Genomic DNA, 13,313 nt, shown 5'->3' with positions numbered 1-13,313 from the left:
TCCTCTGCCTCTAATACCTTTAGCCATAGCCCCTAATCCAGCATATGCAGATCAGGTGTTTCTGACATTATTGTCAGATCTGACAAGATTAGCTACATGCTTGTTTCTGGTGTTATTCTGATACTACTGCAGCCCAATAGATCAGCAGGGCTGCCAGGCAACTGGCATTAACAGGAAACCATTATGGCCGACTCCATATTCTTCTCATTTCAGTTGTCCTTTAGGCTACTTTCCCACCAGGACGTTGCGTTTTAGGGGACATTATGGTCGCATAACGTGCCCCTAACGCAACGCCTGGTGGTGTTGGATGTGGACGTCAGAGCGAGTCGTGTTGGGAAGCTCACTCTGGCGTCTGTGATGAGTACTTTGTGACGCATGCGGCATCACGTGGTCCCGCCAGCCAATCGCAGCACAAAGCGGCCGCTCCAGAAAGTAAACCCTGCACGTCACAAAGTGCAGTGAATATTAATTAGCCATGTAGCTGGCCGCTCTCCCCTCCTCCTCAACATTACTGAGCATGTGCAAGCAGTCTAACGCGGCTTAGCCGCGTATTACGTACTGCATGCAGTACTTATTCTTGACGTCTAGCGTTACAATGTAACGCAACGTGGGCACTGTGAACAGCCCATTGATTTTTCATTAATGTGCGGGACGGCTGCGTTACAGACTGCTCTAACGTGAGCCTGTAATGAGCCTGTAACGTCCCACTGTGAAAGCAGCCTCAACGTTCCTCTTATCTTAGGAGTATTGGGGTTTGATTTCAGGTTCAGTTGGATTTGTACCCAAAATAGCGTTTCATGTATAGCAGTTCTAAACTGACAAATCTGTGTCCTTTATTTTTGTATCCTGAAAATTAAATATGCACCTAGAAACTATGCAGAAATTATATTTGCATACTAATAGAGTAATTAGTATGTGCATATTTAATTAGTTGCATGCAACAATGCAAGAAACATGAGATGCAAATAATTTGAAAATGACGCAGATTTTAAAATCTATGTAGCTTGAAAACGGACTAATGGAATGAAGCTGCTGCAGCAGGTGATTGGCTCATTTTCAAGCTGCATAAAGTTGCATTAAGATTAGCATAAAGCATTATTTGCATCTCATTGACCATCCCTGCAAGAAACCTGAAAGTTAATCTGAAGTGAAAATAAACTTATGATATAATGAATTGTATGTGTAGTACAGCTAAGAAATAAAACTTTTAGTAGCAAAGATAGGAGTCTCCTACTGTTTCCAGGAAGAGTTAAACTTCATTTGATATCTATGCAAAAGAGCTTCTCTGAGCTCTCCTACTAATTTAGTTAGAGAGCAGTGCTATTTTCTGAATCACTTATACATCAGATAAACAGTGAGGCCTAGTGCACACCAGAGCGGTTCTGCTGCGGTTTGCGATCCGCTTGCGGGTGCGGATCCGCTAGGGTAATGTATTTCAATGGGCTGGTGCACACCAGAGCGGGAGGCGTTTTGCAGAAACGCATACTCCCGGGCTGCTGCAGATTTTGGATTGCGGATGCGTTTCTGCCTCAATATTGAGTATAGGAAAAACGCAAACCGCTCTGAAAACGGCACTTCAGAGCGGTTTGCCAGGCGGTTTTTGTTACAGTAGCTGTTCAGTAACAGCTTTACTGTAACAATAGATGAAATCTACTACACCAAAAACGCTTCACAAAACCGCAGAATGCTAGCTGAAACGCTACAGAAAAAGAAGAAAAAGCGTTTCAAAATCTGCTAGCATTTTGCGGATCTGCTAGCGGTTTTTGGTGTGCATCAGGCCTTAAAGACAACTTCGGATAAGATTTTACTTCAAGGAAGTTTAAGGGATCATTAGCTCTGCTCTGTTTCATAGTTTAAAATGAAGAGTGTAGTTTGTAAACTGCAAGTTTTAGAGAATGATGCAGTGTTATAAAATAAGCTATATAAATGAGAATCCTTTTTTTTTTCTTTGCTACTAATGTTCTATTAATAACATACATTTGAAATCGGTGTCGGGATACTTGGGTGCAGGATACTGCCGGTATATGGCTGATCCTGCTGCTGCACAAGTCCCAGTGGCGTTAATTACTATTCCCCCTCCAGACCGCCATGGATGGTGGGGAATGATGTAATTCGGCTTCCAGCTATTATTGCTGGAGGCCGAATTATTGTGTTTTAAAATCAACTTCAGCTCCGTCTTCTGACGGCACCGACATTACTCAGTGAGCGCCGCTATAGAAGTAATTCCTATTGCAGTCTATGGTGGCACCGGCTGTGTTCCTGCTCTGAAAAGCACTGCTCCGCTATTAATTATCCATTATACACATACAATTCATTATACGTTTTTTTTCCGCTTCAGTGTCACTTTAAAGAGAACCCGAGGTGGGTTCTAACAATGCTACCAGCATACAGAGGCTGGGTCTGCATATACTGCCCAGCCTCTGTTGCTATACAGTTCCCCTGCACAGGCCCCCCTGTGCTCTGATTGCCCCCCATAAATCATACACCGAGCTGTCGACACACAGCGTGTCGCAACCGGATGTTTATCTCTGCATCTGTCAGTCACGCCGCTCCCCCGCCTCCTCCATAGCTCCGGTCCCCGCCTGCGTCCCTTCCCTCCGCGGGGAGGGAAGGGATGCGGGTGGGGACCGGAGCTATGGAGGAGGTGGGGGAGCAGCGAGACTGACACTTACAGAGGTAAACAGCCGGCTGCGACACGCAGTTTGTCGACAGCACGGCTGGATGATTTATGGGGGCATAGCAGTGCGCAGGGGGGGCTTAGGGGGGATCAGTATAGCAACAGAGGCTGGGCAGTATATGCAGACCCAGCCTCTGTATGCTGATAGCATTGTTAGAACCCACCTCGGGTTCTCTTTAAGATTCGGCAGTTCAGGAAACTGTGTGTTAGTGAGGGTGAATTTGTACCCAAATAATAAGCACCTTCTACCCTCAGCTGTAGTGGTGCAGGGCCCAGACCTTGTGCTGCACAGGTTAGACCAGGCATGGGCAAATTCGGCCCTCCAGCTGTTACAGAACTACAAGTCCCACAATGCATTTGCCTTTGAGTCATGACTGTGGCTGTCGGACTCCTGCAATGCATTGTGGGACTTATAGTTCCTTAACAGCTGGAGGGCCAAGTTTGCCCATGCCTGGGTTGGACTGTACTCAGCAGAGATGTCTGGGGGGGATGCTTTAGCGGACAATCTAGCTTGTATACAGCTCCACACCCCTACCCCAGGTGGCGGAGGCAGGCCAATAATAAAATAGATTTCATACTGAAATCTATGGGAAAATGGTGTGCGGTGTATGGCAGGCAACAGATCTCTCTCTGATCAGAGAGAGATCTGTCTCATGGTTGATCTGCACATATGTTTGAATGTATGGCCAGCTTGAGGCAGTGGCAACCCAGAAATTAATTTAGTAGAGGACTAGACCCCTACAACCAATCCCTGTGCCCAGCCTTGCATCATAAGTTGGGGGGTGGCTATTCCTCTGTCATGCAGAAGGCTGAGTGTAGGCTTAGAACTCTCAGCATGTGGTTAATTTTGGTAGTAGGCCAACTTTGTTTTCTCCAGTAGCAACACCCAGTGACTGCATTTTGTCAGAGGAAGGTTCACATTATGCTAATGATCTGGCTTTGATGTATTCCTGCAGCTCACCAGCTACACAACCATAATGTCCATTTCTGAGAACAAGTTTGAGGCCTTCCTTAGGGACTGCCCAGATCCCTGCTTCCCATGGTGAAGAGATGGATGCCAGGTCCCGGGACTTGCCTATAACGTGACATAGTTTCCACAGCCAGTAGAGACTTGAAGCTCCTCCATGGAATCACTTGGCTTTAAGTGCCCCAGTTTCTCAAGAGGGCCTATAGCCCACAATTCTAAACTGCTGCTATAATTCCTTCTCTTTTAGCAAACTGCACTCTCGAAAATGTCTTAAGGTACTTTAATAGCTATTTTTTTCTGCTTTAAAATGTTTTAAGAGTTTTAATTCTTTGATTGCGTACAAGCCAAAGACTTTATAGTGTGGAAGCCGGTCACCACTTCTCATTTTGTACCTGTGGTTATTCATTCTCTCAAATATTGCACATTTCTACAAGGCTCTGCAATATGTACAGATCCATTATTGTTGACTTGGGAAGAAACACAGCACAGCTAACGCGTATGATCCAGGACAAGTCAGTTTGCTTTCGAAGGGTTTACACACACCTGGGGCCTGATTCACTAAGGCTTTTCAAGTACGGGCATTACAAGTCATTTAGCAAAACTAGGACTAGATCATACATGTGAAACTTCGACCCGTGAGCCAGATTTGGCCCTCAAGTGGTTTCCCCACTTTGCATTATGTTTGGCCCACTCTAGACCAAGCTATATTGGAGGAGAAGCCCTAGAACACCAGGGAAGTTAGGGGGAAGCACTAGATACCAGGCAACTTTAAAAGGTAGCGTGGGGGCCCCTAGACACCAGGGGAGTGTATAAGGGAGAGAGGACCACTAGACACCAGGGAACTGTACAGGGGAGGGGGGCCATTAGACACCTGTGAACTTCATAAGGGAGGAAGGTGGCCAGTAGACATTGAGGTTGGCCCGAGACTAGGTCCCAGTGTTCAATTTCAGCACGTTCAGTCACAGCGGCAGGGATTACGTTGTTAAAACAGGAACTCCGATCCACCTCCAGAGACCTCTCCTGTATCTTGGTTCAATTTCAGTCCACTTTGTATTTGAGTTTGAAATCCCTGGACTAAATTGTCTGCTGTGGGTTGGTAAATAATTGCCTCATTTAGGTCATACAAAAGTATAGAGGAGGTTGCTGCTGAAAGTTACTAAATAAGTTGTCTTATTAGCAGTGTTCAGGAACCTGCATAGAGAATTCTCCTGAGTTTATTATGTTGGTACCACATAAAATATACCCGAGCCGAGGCAAAGCTACCCTAAAGTAAGCTCAGAGGTATGTTCATTGTAACAACAAAGCACAACATCCTCTCTCCCCCTGCTCCTGTACATCATTGCCAGAGGAAAGCACAGCACTCTACCTCTCCTCCTGCACATCATTGCAAGTGGAAAGCACAGCCCTCTCCCTCTCCTCCTGCACAGGAAAAGAGTTGACAAAAACACAATCCCCTCCTGAGTGATGCCCATGCTTGTTGTACTTAAAACATTCCTAATTGATTTGGGTGTTGGATCTGTTGAAAATCAGATATTTCAATTGTTTGATTCAGTTGACAGTCTTTCTCTAGAGAAACAATTGGGAGAGGTGAAAATGTTCGGACCCCTTTTAAAACTGTCACATTTTCGTTCAGGGCTCGTTTCCACTGTTGCGGTGCAGAATCGCCTGGATTCCACCGCTGATGAAATCGCATGCGGATGCTATTCCCCATGCGTTTTTTGCCGCGAATTCGCATGCGAATTCGCATAGGTGAGGGTATATGCGATTTTAACCATGTCACTGCCTGTGTGAATTTACATCGGTACCTATGATGCGAATTCGCGGCAAAAAAAGCATGGGGAAAACGCATGCGATTTTCCTATTAAATACATTGCATGCGATTCGCATGCATTCCACTCTCAGGCGAATTCGTTGGCTCTTTTGTGCGTTTTTCACCGCTCAAAAAAACGCACATCACCAACGCAACAGTGGAAACAGGCCCATTCACTTGCATACCATGTGCGAATCCGCATGCGTTGGATGCATGCGGATTCGCGATAGTGGAAACGAGCCCTCAGTCATTTTGTAATGGCCATCATTGAAAATGATTGAGTGCCAGGTCTGTGAGGGCACCATTAATGTTTAATAAATGTCAGTGAAAAAAAGTACTTTTAATAACTCAGTAATATTCTGTTTTTGCACTGATAAATTAAGCCATTGTATCTGATTGTATTGTACTTTTTGTTGTAGAATCTTATGGTAAAACAATGTCACTAGTAATTTCAGATGGAAAATGTAAAATGGACATGGCTTTATTCTAACAGAAAATTAATAATAAAAAAAATATTAAATAAATGATCAGTGTCACGTTTATTAAAATACTAGTGAAGTATGAAAGTGCTTGTGCACATAGATGCGTTTAAGGCTGGTTCTACACTTATTTTTTGCGTTGTGGTGGGGATGCGATGCTCCTGCCACATTGCAAAGCAAAAAATGACACATATAACCCTGCGGCAGAGTGCGCCAACAGGGGCATATGCAGAGTGACCCCTCCCCCCCCCCCCCCAACACACCCCACCACACTTCACGCTCTATGACATACATGCTGCTGGGCAAGAAGTGCGCCTCTGGAATTCCCATCGGTCCATGCATGCACACTCTGTTATTCACAAATAGTGCTTCGTACATAGACTTCCATTACCCAATGCACTACGCATCAAGCGCGGCTGGTGAGGTAACGTGCTGTTGCCCTTGTGTTGGCTTGGATATTTCCAGCCCACCGTAAGGTACCGCAAGAAGTATGAAAGTCTTCATAGACTCATTACTTTTGCAGCAAGATAGGGTAACGCAACGCAGGTTTAGCCTGCTAAGGTAAAAATGGCCGTAAGCGAAAATAGCATTTACAGTTTAACTTACCCTGGACTTCTTCCAGCTCCCCGGCTTTCAGAGGAGCACTGCAGCTGACCAGGGGATTGTGGGAGGGCACAGAACGACTGCAAGGGGCTAGAAGAAGCCTCCAAACAAGTGCACTCATTATTTTGTCTCCTTAGAACACCATTCCGCAACCCCATAGGTGCAGCTAGTTTAAAAAGTGCTGTTCCCAGTACAAAGTTTGCCTAGGAAGCGCTTGTTAAAGCACACCTGAACTGACAGGGATATATAGGCTGACATATTTGTCCTTTTAACCACTTAAGCCTATCTGGACGAACATTCTCGTCCAGATAGGCTGCGCGCACTCCCACCGACCATGCGTGCTCCCGCCGCCGGCTGTTAGCCCAGCAATCAATGAATGGGATTATAGCTCCCATTCATTGATCGAAGCCCCCCCGCTGAAAAACAGACAGCCTCTTATCAGAGGCTGTGGTTTTTCTGAGTTAAAAAAGTTTCCCGCATTCATTCATGTTCCTGGGAGCGTGATCGTACGCTTCCAGGACTTTAGAATCTTGTGGCCAAATAGTAAAACTACACCCACATCCATTTTTTCATTAAATACCTTTTTATACATTTAAAATTAGTTGTTTACCTCCCACACCAAAAATTGCCCCGATATTTTTATAAAGAAAAATTACAATAAAAAAAAAGTTACCTAAGGGTATGAACTGTTTAAATATGCATGTCAAAGGAGTATATTAATATAATTTTTTAAATTATGGGCTTGTAAATAGTGATGGACGCAAATTGAAAAAATGCATCTTTATTTCTAAATAAAATATCGGCGCCATACATTGTGATAGGGACATCATTTAAATGGTGTAATAAGCGGGACAAATGGGCAAATAAAATACACAGGTTTTAATTATGGTAGCATGTATTAATTTCAAATTATAATGGCGAAAACCTGAGAAATAATAATTTTTTTCCATTTCTTTCTTAATGTTAAAATGGATTTAGAATAAATTAATTCTTAACAAAATGTATCACCCAAAGAAAGCCTAATTGGTGGCGGAAAAAACAAGATATAGATCAATTCATTGTGAGGAGTATTTATAAAGTTAATGGCAAATGAATGGAAGGTGAAAGTTGCTCAGATGCAAAAAATAAACAACCCTGTGGGCTTAAGTGGTTAAACTATGCAGATTGCCTGGCTGTCCTGCTGAGCCTCTGTCTCTAAAGGTGCGTACACACATGCGACTATAGTCGTTTGAAACGATCGTTCCCCGATCATTTCAAACGACGATCGTTTAAAAAATGAGCCAACGATCATTAAGTCTAACGACGGACGAGCGAGATCGTTAAAAAAGAACGATCTATCTTGGCGGATTTTTTCCAACGACGATCGTTTGCAAAAGTAGTACATCGTTGGAAACGATCGTTCGTACTAAGCTTGACATGCGCATTTCACTATTTCTCCATGGAACTTTTCATTTTTATGCGCAAGCGCAATAGTTGCTGTACGTGATGTAACGGTCGTTCTAACGATCAAATCGTTATGCACCTTTTAAAACTAACTTTACTTAGGTCGTTTTTTCGTCAATTAAAAGTTTGTTCGTCTTTCACAATGAACGATCGTTGTCGCATGTGTGTACGTAGCTTAACACTCTTGCCATAGAACCTGTACGGCCCTTGTTCACATTGCTTTCTGCTCGCGTGTCTGTCCGCAGTGGGCTTTTTTTCTGCTTCTTTTTTGCGTTTTCCGGCTATTTTCTGCGCGATAGCTCGTTTTTGTGAGCATTTTGGTAAGCGCTTTTGCAGAGCGCTTCAGTCTTTTGATCCGGAAAAAAATCCGGAAACAATAACTATAATGTGTTTTTTTTCTTTTTTAAAACCCTTGCCAAAGCGATTTTGTGAGCGTTTTGCGGTTTTCCTATAACTTCCATTGAGACAAATCGCCTAAAAAATGGCCAAGCACAGCTTTTCAACATGGCTCGCAAATGAACCACTCAGATATGAACTCTCTCATAGAGAATCATTGCACAAGCGCTTTCAGGGCAATTTTGAAAATCGCCTGTGCTTAAAATTTTACAAAATTGCCTATAATGTGAACAAGGCCTTAAAGTCTGACTGAATTAGCCACATTCTTGTGTCAGGAGTGTGATTCAGATTGGCAGGACTGCCAGGCAACCAGTATTGTTTAAAAGGCAGTTAACATTTAATAGCCCAACATCTGGGTGCCAGCAGACCTATTTCAGTGTACACTCTGTCTACTTGAGTGTAAATGTCAGCTCATCATCACCCTGGCTCTCCCCTCTAGTTCCATTTATGTTAACTTCTCTAGCCAAGTGTCCTTCCTTTTCTGTATCTTGCCACTCGTCATGTGATGAAAAGAGGCCTTAAAGACTACCACTCTTAAGAACAGAGGTTCATTCAAGTATTTTCGATCAGGTATTGAAAACACGAGCAGCAATCAAGCATAATAAGTGTGGAGATATATTGAGGTGCTGATAATATTAGGGAGTACATATTGACCTATTCTATCATTTTTATGTCTGCTGTGTATCTTTCAGAGGTGGATGTCAGCCAGTATGGCTTGAAGGTATTGGCAACTAACTTCCTGGAATTCCGTATAAAATGTAAATTACCTATCATTGTCTGCTTCTAATTAGGAAACCCTTAATTAGACAGTTGCTGTGAAGCTTATACAGGTGGTCAGACCATGTTGTCTGAATAATGTCTCAGAGGGGTATTGTGTTTGGGAGCAATTGTCACCTGGACCGGCTGCAGTAGGCTTTGAAGCCAATCACACAGGACATCCTGCTGCAATGTGAAAGCCTTAATCAATTGTCACCTGTAACCTGGGGAGATTGGGGGTTAACGAAGTCTTTTGTTGTGTGTGTGCTATAGGACACTGTTCACATGTGGATGTCAGATCTCTGGGAAATCAAATTATGTCTGAGGATGTTATTAAATTAAACAGGCTGGCAGCCTCAAGGCAAGTATTGCATTATAAAAAGCAGGGGACAGATAGCTGAAGTCAGTTCTCTTCTGACGGTAGCGGCGGCTGGACTCCCAGCCTAAGCTAGTGGACTCCTGGTCTAGCCAGAACTGTGTCCGTCCACACAAAAGTCCACGATTCTTCTATCTGGATCCCTTTATTTTGGTAAGCAAAATCGCTTTGTGTGTTATCTTTGTAACTTTTATCTTGTAACTATTTTTACTTTGTTTTTTTGTAATCTTTTTGTATATATTAAGTTCTGCACTGTTCTATGTTTTTCTGGAATATTAAATTATTATTTAATAAGCTTGACTTCTGCCGTACTAAACGAACACTCATAGCCTAGAAGAGACTGAAGTGTAACCGTGTATAAGTTTCATGCCTAATTGTACGCTTGAGCAACACTACCGTATGAAATTGTAATTGCATTGTGTGTGGGGGCGTTTGTCATACGTTGGCCTAAGCGCGCAGCTGACCCAACGTACGAACAACGCCAGTGCGAGTAGCGACAGCAGAGTGGCTAACAGTATCGTTCGAAACGACTGTTAGTGGGTCCTTGCTTCACGACAGTGTAAGATTGCAACTGTGTGTGGGTGCGTGGCGTTCCCGTATTTGGCCTAAGCGCAAAGCTGACCCGAATACGAAAACGCGGAGTGCGCGCTGAGGACTCAACAGCAGAGTGGAAGTGTCTAGCGAAACGCTAGTGGTGGCAGTGAGAGGTGTTCTGAGGGGTCCCAGCCTTGTTTTAGCTTGACTAAGGCTGCTTCCCCTCTCAGTCTGGTCAAACCCGCAGTCGGGAACCGTATACGCAGGCGTGCCGCGGGCCGGTTCCTGACAATAAGCACCAATTAGGCAGATTTAAAATGACTGTGATACTCAGCTCCTTCTAGACATTTACTGGTGTGTTTACAAACATGGTGAAGTCAAGAGAATGGTCCAGGAAGACAAGAGAAGAGGTGATTTCTCTTCACAAGGATGGGCAATCGCAATAAGAAGATTGCAAAGATGTTAAACATACCAAGTGACACCATAGGAAGCATCATTTGCAAATTCAAGGCAAAGGGCACTGTTGAAACGCTACCTGGTCGTGGCAGAAAGATGATGCTGGCTTCAACTGCCGTGCGCTACCTGAAGCGCAAAGTGGAGAAAAGTCCCCGAGTGACTGCTGAGGAACTGGAAAAAAATTTGTAAGATGCGGGTACTGAAGTTTCAGCTCAGACAATAAGGCGCACACTGCGTAATGAAGGCCATGCCAGAACTCCCAGGCGCACCTCCTTGCTGTCTCAAAAGAATAAGAAGTCGACTGCAGTATATCAAAAGTCATGTGGACAAACCACAAAAGTTTTGGGATAGTGTTCTGTGGACTGATGAAACAAAATTAGAACTGTTTGGGCCCATGGATCAACGCTATGTTTGGAGGAGGAAGAACAAGGCCTATGAAGAAAAAAACACCTTGCCTACTGTGAAGCATGGCGGGGGGTCAATCATGCTTAGGGGCTGTTTTGCTTCTGCAGGTACAGGGAAGCTTCAGCATGTGCAAGGTACCATGAATTCTCTTCAGTACCAGGAGATATTAGATGAAAATGTGATGCAGTCCATCACAAACCTGAGGCTTGGGAGACGTTGGACCTTTCAACAGGACAATGATCCCAAGCATACCTCCAAGTCCACTAGAGCATGGTTGCAGATTAAAGGCTGGAACATTATGGAGTGGCCATCACATTTAACCACTTGCCGACCGCGCACTCATAACGCGCGTCGGCAAAGTGGCAGCTGCAGGACCAGCGACGCAGTATTGCGTCACCAGCTGCAGCCTGATTAATCAGGAAGCAGCCGCTCGTGCGAGCGGCTGCTTCCTGTCAATTCACGGCGGGGGGCTCCGTGAATAGCCTGCGGGCCGCCGATGGCGGCTCGCAGGCTAAATGTAAACACAAGCGGAAATAATCCGCTTTGTTTACATTTGTACGGCGCTGCTGCGCAGCAGCGCCGTAAGGCAGATCGGCGATCCCCGGCCAATCAGCGGCCGGGGATCGCCGCCATGTGACCGGAGACAGCCTGTCACTGGCTGCACAGGACGGATAGCGTCCTGTGCAGCCCGGCTTACCAGGGGGGGCCAGGTAGGAGAGGGAGGGGGAGGATTTCGCAGCGGAGGGGGGCTTTGAGGTGCCCCCCCCCCGCAACACCCGCAGGCAGGAGCGATCAGACCCCCCCAGCACATCATCCCCCTAGTGGGGAAAAAAGGGGGGCGATCTGGTCGCTCTGCCTGCACGCTGATCTGTGCTGGGGGCTGCAGAGCCCACCCAGCACAGATCAGCTACAACAGCGCTGGTCGTTAAGGGGGGGTAAAGGGTGGGTCCTCAAGTGGTTAAGAAGTGCTTGAAAACGCTAACTATTTCCAAAAACGCTCAGCTAATGTTAACGGATGTGCCAACTTCCACTGGAGCGTTTGCGATTCCCAAAATCGCAAGCGCAGGACATGCAGCATTTTGTTAGCGCTTCAATGCAAAATATAATCACTGGCGTAATCGCTCATCAAAACTTGCACGGAGCGATTTTGCTAGCGTTTTGAAGTTACTGCACACTGTAACAAAATTAAAAATAAATTAAAGGACCAATCGGACTTTAAAACGCTAATCACTATACAATCGCTGGCAAATTGTTTACACTTTCTAAAATCGCTCCCTAAAACGCTCATGAAATCGCTTACAAACTGCTTATACAAAACGCTTGCGATTGGGATTAGCGATAGCGTTTTGTAGTGGGTTCCAGGCCTTAAACCTGATTGAGAACCACTGGTGGGACTTAAAGACAGCAGTTGCAGCGCGCAAGCCTAAGAATGTGACTGAACTGGAGGCTTTTGCCCATGAAGAATGGGCTAAGATACCCGTAGATCGCTGCAAGACACTTGTGTCAAGCTATGCTTCACGTTCACAAGCTGTTCTAACTAGAAAAGGATGTTGTACTAAGTACTAAGAATGAATGTCACCACTTGGGGGTTGAATAAAACTGATAATGATGTGAGCACAGAAAATACATTTGTGGTTATTTCATTATAAATGTTATGTTATATTTGTCTGACTGACAAGTGCCTCTTGTCTGACTGACAAGATGACTGAAATGATCAAAATCAATGTCAAACTGGCCAAAACACTCAATTTCAGTGGGGGTTGAATAATTTTGAACACAACTGTAAGACGCACCTAGGTTTAGAGGACAAAAACCAGGGGAAAAAATATATATCCTAAACCTGGTGCATCCATGGTGAAAGGGCATCTTGTGGATTATGCCCCCTTTGTACCTCATGCCATATTGTACCTCTTGTGTGTCTGTGTCCCCTTTTTGTCCCCCATGTGTCCACCTCTGTCCTAGTACTCCTCTATGCCCCTTTGTGTCCCCGTTTGTCGCCCTGTGTCGCCGTCTGTCGCCTCCTCTACATGGGCACAGTACAAGGAGTCCCCGACATTGCGGCGGGTTGGAGGTACTGTACGTATTGGCAGGTGTTCACAAGTCAGGAACTCCCTGCATTTGGATTATAGGACGCAGTGGCTTTTTTCCCCCACTTTTGGGGTAGAAAAAGTCAGTGTTCTAGTCCAAAAATACAGTACATCAATAAAACATGAGTTGCTTGCGGAAATTGACAATATGCAGACAGTATAGAAATAACAGTTCGATATAGTATCGAAGTTAGAAAAAAAAAAAGATGTGAAGTGTTTATTTCCAGAGACCAGAGCCTTTTTTTTTTAGATGTTTCCTTTGTGATCCCTGTGATTGGCTCATAGCGATCACAGTGTCAGGAGCCCGCATGAGGGAGGGTGTAG

At 44.8% G+C, this 13,313-nt stretch overlaps 1 protein-coding gene across 1 annotated transcript in view; it reads left to right on the top strand.

Moving 5' to 3' along the window:
* ASAH1 (N-acylsphingosine amidohydrolase 1) overlaps positions 1-5,978 on the top strand; it is an 80,238-nt gene extending 74,260 nt beyond the window's left edge. The window contains exon 14 of the mRNA XM_068278658.1: positions 3,634-5,978. Within this exon, the coding sequence (XP_068134759.1) occupies positions 3,634-3,723 (90 nt within the window). The 3' untranslated portion in view covers positions 3,724-5,978. The remainder of the gene's footprint in view (positions 1-3,633) is intronic.
* Positions 5,979-13,313: the final 7,335 nt, after the last annotated feature.

This window comes from Hyperolius riggenbachi, chromosome 1 (genome assembly GCF_040937935.1).
Source record: "Hyperolius riggenbachi isolate aHypRig1 chromosome 1, aHypRig1.pri, whole genome shotgun sequence".
Classification (NCBI taxonomy): Eukaryota; Metazoa; Chordata; class Amphibia; order Anura; family Hyperoliidae; genus Hyperolius; species Hyperolius riggenbachi.
The sequence above is the reverse complement of the archived record's forward strand: the minus strand, read 5'-3'. Positions and strand labels throughout refer to the sequence as shown.